This window comes from Phoenix dactylifera, chromosome 6 (genome assembly GCF_009389715.1).
Source record: "Phoenix dactylifera cultivar Barhee BC4 chromosome 6, palm_55x_up_171113_PBpolish2nd_filt_p, whole genome shotgun sequence".
Classification (NCBI taxonomy): domain Eukaryota; kingdom Viridiplantae; phylum Streptophyta; class Magnoliopsida; order Arecales; family Arecaceae; genus Phoenix; species Phoenix dactylifera.
Window position 1 is genome coordinate 12,136,782 of NC_052397.1, and position 10,916 is coordinate 12,147,697.

Genomic DNA, 10,916 nt, shown 5'->3' on the forward strand with positions numbered 1-10,916 from the left:
ATTTAGTTAATCACTCACCTTATTTTAAATTAGTCAATAATTAATTAAACCCAATTCATCCCCCTCTTGGATTGTCTCTTTGGGCAACAGGCATGCAGTTAGAAACCAAAAAACAGGCCTTCAATAGGTGCACAACGAGAAATAGAAATAAAAATAAAACCAGCTACAACAATTATTTTTGTTCTCTTACACATGCAATGATGTATTTTTTTGGTTTAGTTTAATAAGAAAAGAACAGTAGACAACAACAAGAGGGAAGAGAGGGCAAGATGACATTGAAATGTTTTTCTTTAAGATAAATACTACTTGGAGTTTAGCCATTGATCTTCAGAACAATTTCTGCGGCCAAGATATAAATAGAGAAGAGAGATTCGAAAGATGAATCGAGTCCGCAAAGAGCTTCGGTGATAGATTCGGAAGAGGAGAGATTTGAAAGCAGTGAGGAGATGGCTACCGACGAGAATTGATCTTCAGCGAAGGGGAGGGAGCGGCGATGAGTTCTTTGACATGACAAAGAATCGGTGATTAGAGGCACTCAGATGATGAGCGGTGAGGAAAGGGCTGGCCAAAGGAAGAGTGAAAGAAGGATCAATGGCGGTGGAGAATCGAATCGAAGAAGATGAGGAAGTTTTTTTTTTCACTGTGAAATACTGTTGTTTCAGGAGATCACAGAACACAAGGTACTGCGGGGGGAAGAAGGCGATTACGAGCGAATCGCGATTCCTAGCAGGGACAAAAAAGTAATTTAAGAATCCTATTTTGTTTTTAATTAAAATAATATTGTTTTCATTAATGGTGTTAGAAGAACCATTATGTTATAGGCATTTGTGCAAAAATAGTATTTTACAAGGGTACATATATAAATATAAATTTTAAGAGGATATTTATGCAAATTTAAATTTTTAGGTGGATATTTGTGAAAAAAAAATATTTATTTTCTACTTTTTTATTTAATTATTCGATATATTTTTTTCTATTTTGCTAATCTTCATCTGCATAATGGAAGGAGTTGATTGGATCAAGCCTCCCATGCAATACTTTCTTTTTAATTTAATTATTCAATATTTTTTTTCTATTTTACTAATATTTCATCGGATAATAGAAGGAATTGATTAGATTAAGCCTGCCATACGATCATGCTTATGAGAGGAGGATTGAGTTAAGTCGGGTTATTGCATATTGGGGGCGATCTTGTCATACATCTGTACAAGAGAGGCATATTTCATTATTAGGACAGTGTTTTTCACATCTTGCTTGGGCAAATCCTTAATCTTTGATTTTAAAATTTTTTAAGTTATAAGTTTTTAAAATTATTATTTTATGATTCTAGCCAATTTTAAGTGCCAAACCACTAACAAATGGAAGATTTCATCTCCCATACTATTAGTTGTAACTAACCATGCAGAAGTGGCATCTATTGTTCAACTTTAGCTACTAGCATTTGCCACGTACCGGTGGTTCAAAACTATAGAACGGCCCTCGCATCATACTATCATTGGCATTATTTTAAATTACAATATTAACTAAGATTAATATTTATAGATTTGTCTTTGTACTATAGCATATATAGTTCACCGTCAACATTCTTACTCCATTCTTGGCGTTCTTGGAGCTTTTTATAACGTTTATTATTTGATTCAAAAAAAACGAAGAATCAGATAATAATAAACCGTTACTTTTGTTATACCAATCAATAATGACTAGGCGTGTTAACGAGCCGAGCTGCTCGGGCTCGGTCCGTTAAAAGCTCGGCTCGAGCTCGGCTCGTTAGTCAAACGAGCTCGAGCCCGAGTCTAAAATGAGGTTCGTTTAAATTTGAGCTCGAGCCCGAGCAGCTCACGAGTCCAAATGGACTCGAGCCACCAACAGTGAGACCAAGAAAATGAGTCTTATTTTAATAATGTAAGAGCCTCATTTGTGGTATTTAATATGAATTTTTGTTATGGGGCTCGAGCCCAAGCTCGAAACGAGCTTTACGAGTCCAAGTCCAAGCTTTCTTTTACCAAATAAGCCCGAGCTCGAGCTCAATACAGAGCTCGTACCGAGCCCAAGCCCGAGCCCAAATTCTGTGAAACGAGCGGAGTCCGAGCTTCCCCAAGCTCGGGCTCGGCTCGGCTCATTAACAAGACTTCCAAAAAGATGCAATAATGGACGTTGTTGAAACCTGCTAGGCTATCCAAGCAAGTAGTAAACTTTTTCTAGTCAACATTCAAACAAATATTACTATTTCTGTGGCGCGCCGTACCGACGGTTGCCATACCCTCCAATACTCCGCATGGTCCAAAGTTGGACCTCTAAATGACCAAAATACCTTCTTCCCTCCTCAGACGTATCCACACGCTCATCTCGCATCAGCCTACCTAGGGTATAAATATATCGGATCGAATCGGATTATGGGTGACTCCAATCAAATATGGTTTCTTATTCGGATTTTAATTTTGAATCTAGACCTAATCCAATAAAAGATCAGGTTGGATCGGATCGAGTCTACTGCTACAATTTTTGACCAAATTGGTCATTCGGATTGGATCAGGTCAATATATAATTTGGATCCAACCTAAAAAATTCGAATCCGGTTCGAGCCAACCCATTCTAGTTTCAGAACTTGTTTGCACCTCCGCGTGCTGCAGCCTGCAGATCCAAATAATTTTACAAATTTGGGTCGAGTCAGATCGGATCAGGTTGTAGAATTGAAAATCTAAAATTATCTAAATTTCAAATAGGTCAGGTCGGATTGGATCGAGTCTAAATTCAGTAAATCCAGACCCAACTCAAAAAAAAGAACAGTCTAATTTTAGAACCCAATCTAGCTCCATAAATTTTTCAAAACAAATCGAATCGGGTCTAAATAAATTGAATCGGGTCGAATGACAGGTTAACCCGACCAATTTGCAGCTTAGTCTCACCTCGTAAATTCTTCCCTCTCTTAAACCCAAAACTGTCATCCTGCCTCCCTTTTTTTTTTTTTTTTTTTTTTTGCTTAAAACGGGTTCTTCAGACAACGCGTGTCCGAATACACCCAAGAATATCAAAATACAAAATCTCACGTAGTGCCAATGGCAGCTCCCGCTCTCCTACCCACAGGGCGTATCCCGAATGGTGTGCTGCATATGCAGCTACCCAGTCAGCCGTCCCATTGGCCTCCCTAAATACATGCTTAGCCTCAAAGGCCACACCATCCCTCACCATCATCCTAATATCCCGAATCAAAGGATGGCTAGTGCTCTCACGCCGAATCCATCCAATGACAGTGGATGAGTCACCCTCCAAGATGATCGAGCTAGCCCGCAGTACCCGCCGCGCATGGCAAAGGCCGGCTCAGGCAGCTCGCAACTCCGCCTCTGGCACTGATATGTCGAAGAGCCGGCAACCGCCCGCTGCCACTACCCTAGAGTGAGGGTCTCGTATGACGAAGCCTGCACCGCCTCGTGTACCACTATCTAGTACTGAACCATCAAAATTAATCTTGAGGAAACTCGGGGGTGGGGGCTTCCAGGTGAAAGACCAACTTAACGTCCCTCTTGGGAAATTTCGAGAATCCGAAGAAGATGTGCTTTAAGTAAATAAATTCGCATAACAAAATCTTTTAAATAATAATGATAATTTTGCCCATCATTTCAATAACTCCGCCCTCTGACACATTTTAGCATAAATCTACTTTACGCGCATTTTAGTCGGGGTGAGAATATCAAGTAATAGAGTCAATATTAAAAAGACAGCAGCGTACATATGGAATTTTAATTTTTTAGTTTTTTAATTTTTTAAATGTTTTATTTTTATTTGTTTGTTTTTGACGTCTTTAGAAACCGTATTTGACTGCAGCCTGGAGTCCGGAAGAGCACCGGATTCGCGGACTCAACTTCGGATTCCAATCCAGCACACCCTCACCGAGAGACGCACGCGCGCCCAGCTCCCCGGCTTATCCAGTCACCTGCCCCTCCTTTCCACCGGCCCGGCCGGTCACCGCCTATTTGAATTCCTCCAGTCTTTAACCCGCTGCTTTTTAACACGGATTTCGAGTGAATTTCCTTTCGACCGCGCGAGGTAGAAAAAAAGAAGCTGGTAGAAAGAAAGAGACGGGGTTAAAATTTCATGCGAAATTTGTCCGTCATTTGGCCAGCGTTTCATTTCGTTTTAATTTGGAGACGTTAGAGGGGTCCGAAAGCCTGGCCGAAGAAAGCCCCCCTTTAAGCAAAAAAAAAAGAGAGCCCCCCTTTCCCCTCCTCCCACCTCCCTCGCCTCCCCCGGGGGATTCTTAGATCGGCGAGTTTTTGGCTACTCGGTGATGGAGGTCACGACGGAAGCCCGGTATTACCCTCGCGATGGCGGATTTTTTGAGCAGCTCACCCCGTACTCCGCCGTCCATTGGTTCCGCTTCTCCGATCGGCGAAGGATCTGAAGTATGACGATTTTGCTTGTTTTTTTTAGCTGATTTCTCTCCGTTAGGTATCGGAAAGTTGTACGCCTTTTAGGGGTTGGTGGCAAGATTTCTGGGGTTATGGTGGAAAAATTTTCCGATTTGGATCTTTTGCTATTTATTGGAATTTTAGATGGTTTACGGAGGTTTGATGATATGAACTTTAGTGTTTTTAAAATTTTTGTGGGATTTTTTTTGGTTTATAATGGTTATCTATCTTAATTTCTAGATGTTTCTACTTCTAAGCTTCTTATGTGATGCGGAAAATCTACCTAGCATCTTGTTGAGTTATTTAAGATATGGTTTTACGCTGAAATTCCATGATTTCTGAAAATGGATTGCGATCTCGAACCCGTTTTTGATCTCCGGGATCTTAAATCTCTTAAACAATTCTTTGTAAAGAAATCTATCGAAGTTTTGCTGTTTTCAATAAAATATCCTTCCTTTTTTCTTCCCAAAGTTTGATATTTTTAGTATTTATTCGATTTTTGACACTCTCGCACCATATTTAGTTCTTTACCTTATTTTTTCATCTAATCTTTGAAAGATCTCTTCATTGCCCCAACTTTTTGCTACAAAATCGTTAATTATAGAAAGCATCGTCGCCAAATCATCGAATATTATCCCTTTCCTCGCTCATCGATAATCTAACTCCACCATCTAGTGCGAAAATGTCTGCACTCTCAGTTTCCGCACAATGTTTTTTTCTTGACTAGCAAGGCTTATTCTTTTTTTCTGTATGTGTTTGGCTCGCCAATCGCCTATGAATACCAGAGCCGATCTCCGGCAGGTCGCAGCATGTGCGGTGGTCCGGAGCGCATTAAACCCTCGCCGTCTCCCTCCCCTGAAGAAGCCCGAAGCTCCTCCCCGGCCAAACCGATGAACCACCTCACCGTCGAAACCGACGACTCCTTCTCCACCCTTCTCGAGCTCGCCGCCAACAACGACGCAGAAGCCTTCCGGCGATCTCTCGACCGGGACCCCTCGGCTGTTGATGAAGCCGGCATGTGGTATGGCCGCAAGAAGGGCACCAACCTGATGGTCCTCTTGCACCGAACCCCACTGATGGTCGCCGCCACCTATGGCAGCCTTGATGTTCTCCGTCTCATACTTTCCCTCTCGGTTGTCGACGTTAACCGGGGCTGCGGCCCCGACAACGCCACTGCCCTCCACTGCGCTGCCTCCGGTGGCGCGCTGAACGCTGTTGATGCTGTGAAGATTCTGCTTGCAGCTGGAGCTGATCCTAATGCTGTCGATGCCAGCGGCCACCGGCCAGCCGACGTGATTGTTGTGCCGCCCAAGTCGACTGATGTGAAAGTTGTTCTTGAGCAACTACTTGGAGGTTCTGGTTGTGTTGCGGGTGGTGAGGAGCAGCAGCAGCGTGTTCTTCGTGTGACGACAAGCTCGAACTCGAACTCGAACTCGAACTCTCCACCCCTGTCCTCATCCCCTGTGGAGGATGGATTCCCGTCCTCCAACTTGTCCTCCTCTCCTACCGACCCGCCTCCACCGGCCGTATCTGAGAAGAAAGAGTATCCAATTGACCCATCGCTGCCGGACATCAAGAACAGCATCTATGCCACTGATGAGTTCCGCATGTACTCTTTCAAAGTCCGGCCGTGCTCGCGGGCATACTCGCATGATTGGACAGAGTGCCCATTTGTTCATCCGGGCGAGAACGCCCGGCGTCGTGACCCGAGAAAGTATCACTACAGCTGTGTTCCCTGCCCTGAGTTCCGCAAGGGGGGGGCATGCCGCCGGGGGGACATGTGCGAGTATGCTCATGGGGTGTTTGAGTGCTGGCTTCACCCAGCGCAGTACCGCACACGCCTCTGTAAGGATGGGACCAGCTGCACTCGCCGTGTCTGCTTCTTTGCTCACACGAACGAGGAGCTCCGTCCTTTGTATATGTCAACTGGGTCGGCCGTGCCGTCGCCCCGGTCCGCCACCTCTGCTGCGATGGAGATGGCAGCAGCGATGGGTCTCATGCCTGGGTCCCCCTCATCGGTTTCAGCAATGATGTCACCGTTCACACCACCCATGTCGCCGTCGACCAACGGCATGGCCCACTCCTCACTATGCTGGCCACAACCCAACGCTTCTACTCTGCCCCTTGCTGGAATCAATCTCCAGTCGAGTAGGCTGCGCTCGTCTCTGAGTGCAAGAGACATGCCAGTGGATGATTTCTCAATGATGCCTGATTTCAATGGGCAGCAACTGTTTCATGATCTGTGCTATTCTCGCTTTGCCTCTGTGCCGGCGGGGCGGTCCAAGGTCCTGGCTCCATCGAACCTTGATGAACTTTTCTCAGCTGAGATCTCCTCATCTCCAAGGTACAGTTCTGGTCAGGGGTCTGTCTTCTCACCATCACACAAAACTGCTATCCTCAACCAGTTCCAGCAGCAGCAGCATAGCATGCTCTCACCGATCAATACCAATATGTTCTCACAAAAAGCTGGTGACCACCAGCAGCTGCCTGGGCACTCCTCTCTCTTGCGGGCTTCGCTCGGTGCCCCTTCTCCTGGCAGGATGTCTCCCCGTGGTGATGAGCCACTCTCTCCAATGAGTGCCCGTTTGGCTGTGTTCGCGCAGCGGGAGAAGCAGCAGCAGACACTGCGGAGCCTCAGCTCTCGTCATCTTGGTTCCGGCACATCGCCTATTGTGGGCACCCCTGTGAATTCATCATGGTACAAATGGGCATTGCCCTCTGGTACCCTGGACTGGGGAGTGAATGGTGAGGAGCTGGGTCGGCTCAGGCGGTCCTCATCTTTCGAGCTACGGTCTGGTGGTGAGGAGCCGGACCTTTCCTGGGTCCATTCACTGACGAAGGAATCTCCACCTGAAAAAATAGTTACAGCAGCAATGACTTCTGTTGGACCATCAGCAACAGTTCCATCTGGTGGCGGTGGCGATGGAGATGCTTCAAATGCTAATCCTCAGATTGATGGACATGATCAATCTGCAGTCCTCAGTGCATGGTTGGAACAGATGCAGCTGGATCAGACGGTAGCTTAGTAATTAGAGCAAATTTCTACTAAGCTGCTAGAGTTGGGGCATTGGTAGTAGTTAACGAGTCTTAGTAAATAATATTTTTTGGTTTGTTGGGATGGTTAAGAAGGGAAAGGAGTTGAAGGGGTTAATATTCATAGATTCATTTTCTTTAAAGAAGATTTATTATTACTTCAAGAGGAGTTCAGACGGGAAAAGTGGAGGTGGTTTAACTCTGGGTTATTTCAAGGTCTACCCTAGGTAAATTACTCTCCTATAGCTTGGATTTTTTTTTTTTTACCTTTTTATATATTTTTTTTTTCTTAATCTCTCTAAAGCCAGAGTCTATATTATGAAACTTGTCTAGCCTTTTTCCTTTTTCTCCTTAATATTCTTGCTTTTGTTAATTATGATATGTATCTTAATCTTGGTAAAAGTGAAAGTGTGTAAAGCAAAGTGGGGGGTTCCTCTGTGGAGATCTATGTTTTTCTGACCAGGTCTATTGTTGAGATAAGGTTCTGCTGACTTGTCCTGCATGGCTATTTCAATTGTTAATGTTGTTCTGGAGAATTTGAGGGCAGGAAAATATGGTGTATAAGTTCACTTTATGATGTAACATTGGATTAAACTTGATTGCTATTGTTTCAATTCCATTATTTTTTTTTGGTTCTTTCCTCCTGGTTTCAGGCCCCTTTCTTTCATGCTTATTGTTGTTTGGATCTTATCATTTTGGTTTTTCTAAATGCTGATGCATTACTTTTCTGGATGTTTCTAACTCGTGTGTTGAAAGTCCTGATTCTTGCAATCAAAGAAAGCGGTGGAATTGGGAGTTGCGGGTCTTGATAGTAGTGATGGTAGGGTCTTGTTGATTAGAATTATATGGGGATGCATTCATTGATATAAGTATTAGATGCATTAGTTATCACTTTTTTGTCGGATATATTGATTGAGTTGCTCTATAATTGTTTGTGGGGCTTCCTTGAAAGCTCATGGAGACGATAATATGGACTGGGACACGTTCCCCTTCTATGGCATGCAATCTGCTTTGTCTTAATGGTGTTTCATGGGTGATGCAAGGAACCTTGCAGTGACCTACGATATTGCAGCAGATTAAGTTACACTTCTCAGAAATGCTTAGGAAGTCTTTTGAGGAGACAAAACTTGAGTTGATTTTGGTCTATTCATTAGGAGAGGGATAATGATGATGGAAATTGATTTTTTTTCAGAGAGTATTCCTGCAAATTTTGCAGGAACTGTTGGGTTTCGTTATTTGTGGTCGATTTTGTTGTTTGGATGGTTTTGTGCTATGTAAAATTTGCGGTTGGAGCCTCAAGTCTGTCTGATAAACAGGTGGGAAGAGGGTGGGGGAGGCGTAGGTTGATGCCTATTGATCTTGTTTGTCCGTCATAAGGTAAGGTTTTTGCTCGGTTCTTAGTTTGGATTGCAAGGAAATCTATGGCTCCTTTGATAGGGAATTTATAATTGCTAAGGTTGGCATCTAGCTGACTAATTGGTTGAGATTTTGACATAGGAACTTGAACCAGATGCCTGACAATGAGACATCATTATTGGATGAGACTTTTGGTTATGGGATGAAATGAACGGTTGTCCCAGATGGTGACTTTACAAGCAACATCTAAGTTTGTTCCGTAATATTGTGTTGTGTTGAGGTTGAGCTTTGGTGCGGGAACAATGTCACTTCATTGTGATTTTAAGGTCGCATATTTGCAACATGGAAATAGTTTTTCTGCATGCATATGGCATTGTGTGCATTTGATCCTTCTCAAACTTTTTGCAATGGTCAGAGTTTTCATACCATGCAATGGCCTCAATGGTGGGAGCTTTGTACGCTGGGATTTATTTTTTAAATTATGTTATCATAAAAATAACGCTGTGTGAACGTATGACTTTCCCGAGGCATCTAGGTTTTCTCTATTACCATTTTGATGCCAACATAAAATCTCTCTCTGGCGTTGCAGGTCTCCAATTGTACAGACAAAATTTGATGGCAAGGTACAACTTGGCTGGGTGAATATTGAGAGGTTTTAGGATTATTGTTGGAAAACTTAAATCAATTACCCAAGTCAATGCTGGTGTCTTGTGTCCTGACTGGATAACAATATAACTATAGCTGCTGCAAGTCATATAGATTTCCATGATGGTACTTATATAAGCTATGTTTAGGAAACTATCTGTTATACTCACAATATAATTGGAGCTGCTGCAATTCATATGGCTTATATAAGTAAGTGGCTTATATAAGTAAGAGAAGATCTGATATTGCTACATCTTTCAAAAAGCGTAGCCTAAACAAAGCAAAATAGAGAAAGGATTCATGTAGCTGTTATTGATGGGAGGCAAAATGGATCGTTCTGTTCTAGCATCCTCAGAGTAGACCTCAGAGCCGAGCAAGCCAGGCCTCAGTCCTGTTAAGAGCCAGGCCAACCTCGGCCTCCGTCGGCTCGGCCTCTACCTCAGCTCCCGCCAAAGGCCGAGCCGACCTCGCCAAGCACATGTAGTGGCCTCCAAGCATGCCCGACCTCAACCGCAAGAATCTACAATGACGCTCCTGATCTGGGCTCGGGGTGCTTTGCATTGTCGACCTTGAGCCAAAAAGCTCTCTCGACCGTAGGAATCTACAATGATGCCTCGGGCTGAGCTCGGGGCGCCCTGCAGTGTCGACCGCGAGCGAAGAGCTCCTTCGACCACAGGTACAGTGACGCTCAGCAATCTCACCGTGCCATTCTTCGTTTGTGGGTCACGCCATGACATGCCAATCAAGGACCATGCCTTGCTGTCCCAGCCATGCTTGTTGACAAGGACCATACCCTGCAACAATCACCAACACCATGCTGTGCACAAGGGCTGCCTCAGACTGTGTGCCTCAAGCAAAACTTGGCCACACGCCACCTAGCCAAGACCATCTCCTTTCATGATGAGGATCCACCATTTCTTCGCCACCTAGATATCCCTATGAGGACTATAAATAAGCCATATCAAGGACACAGGACGGTTTTTCCCAAAAAAACTCGGGATCTACTCTAACTTAATCATCGGAGGGCTTTGGCCCCAATGATACAAGAGGTACGCCCCACTCGGCACGTAATCCTTTACGAGCATTTGGCTGCAACACATGACGATCGACAACTCGGCTACTTCCTTCACTCAAGCCAAAAAACGACTCGCACTCAGAAGTTAGAGGGCAAATGATGGGAGGCAAAATGGATCGTCCTGCTCTAGCATGGAACCACCCAATTTCTAGCATCCTCAGAGCAGACTTTAGAATCGAGCAAGCCAAGCATCGGTCCTATTAAGAGCTATGCTGACCTCGGCCTCCGCCCAAGGTCGAGCCAACCTCGGCCAAGGCCACGCCGACCTCAGCTCCCACCGCCGACCTCGGCCCCCGCCGAAGGCCGAACCGACCTCGCCAAGAACATACAGTGGCCTCCAAGCCTGCCCGACCTCGACCGCAAGAATCTACAATGACGCCCCTGAACTGGGCTTGGGGCGC

At 44.6% G+C, this 10,916-nt stretch overlaps 1 protein-coding gene across 1 annotated transcript; it reads left to right on the forward strand.

Moving 5' to 3' along the window:
• Nucleotides 1–4,168: 4,168 nt before the first annotated feature.
• Nucleotides 4,169–8,079, forward strand: LOC103715931 (zinc finger CCCH domain-containing protein 24). Its single transcript, XM_008803731.4, has 2 exons — nucleotides 4,169–4,400; nucleotides 5,192–8,079. The coding sequence occupies exons 1-2, from the start codon at nucleotides 4,323–4,325 to the stop codon at nucleotides 7,430–7,432; spliced, it is 2,319 nt and encodes a 772-aa protein (XP_008801953.1). The 5' UTR covers nucleotides 4,169–4,322; the 3' UTR covers nucleotides 7,433–8,079.
• Nucleotides 8,080–10,916: the final 2,837 nt, after the last annotated feature.

What these genes read in the sequence shown, in the direction of transcription:
- LOC103715931 (XM_008803731.4), top strand. Translation starts at nt 4,323, where the DNA reads ATGGCGGATTTTTTGAGCAGCTCACCCCGTACTCCGCCGTCCATTGGT. An exon ending in CGATCGGCGAAGGATCTGAA is followed by an intron (nt 4,401 to 5,191) that starts GTATGACGATTT and finishes TATGAATACCAG; the next exon opens with AGCCGATCTCCGGCAGGTCG.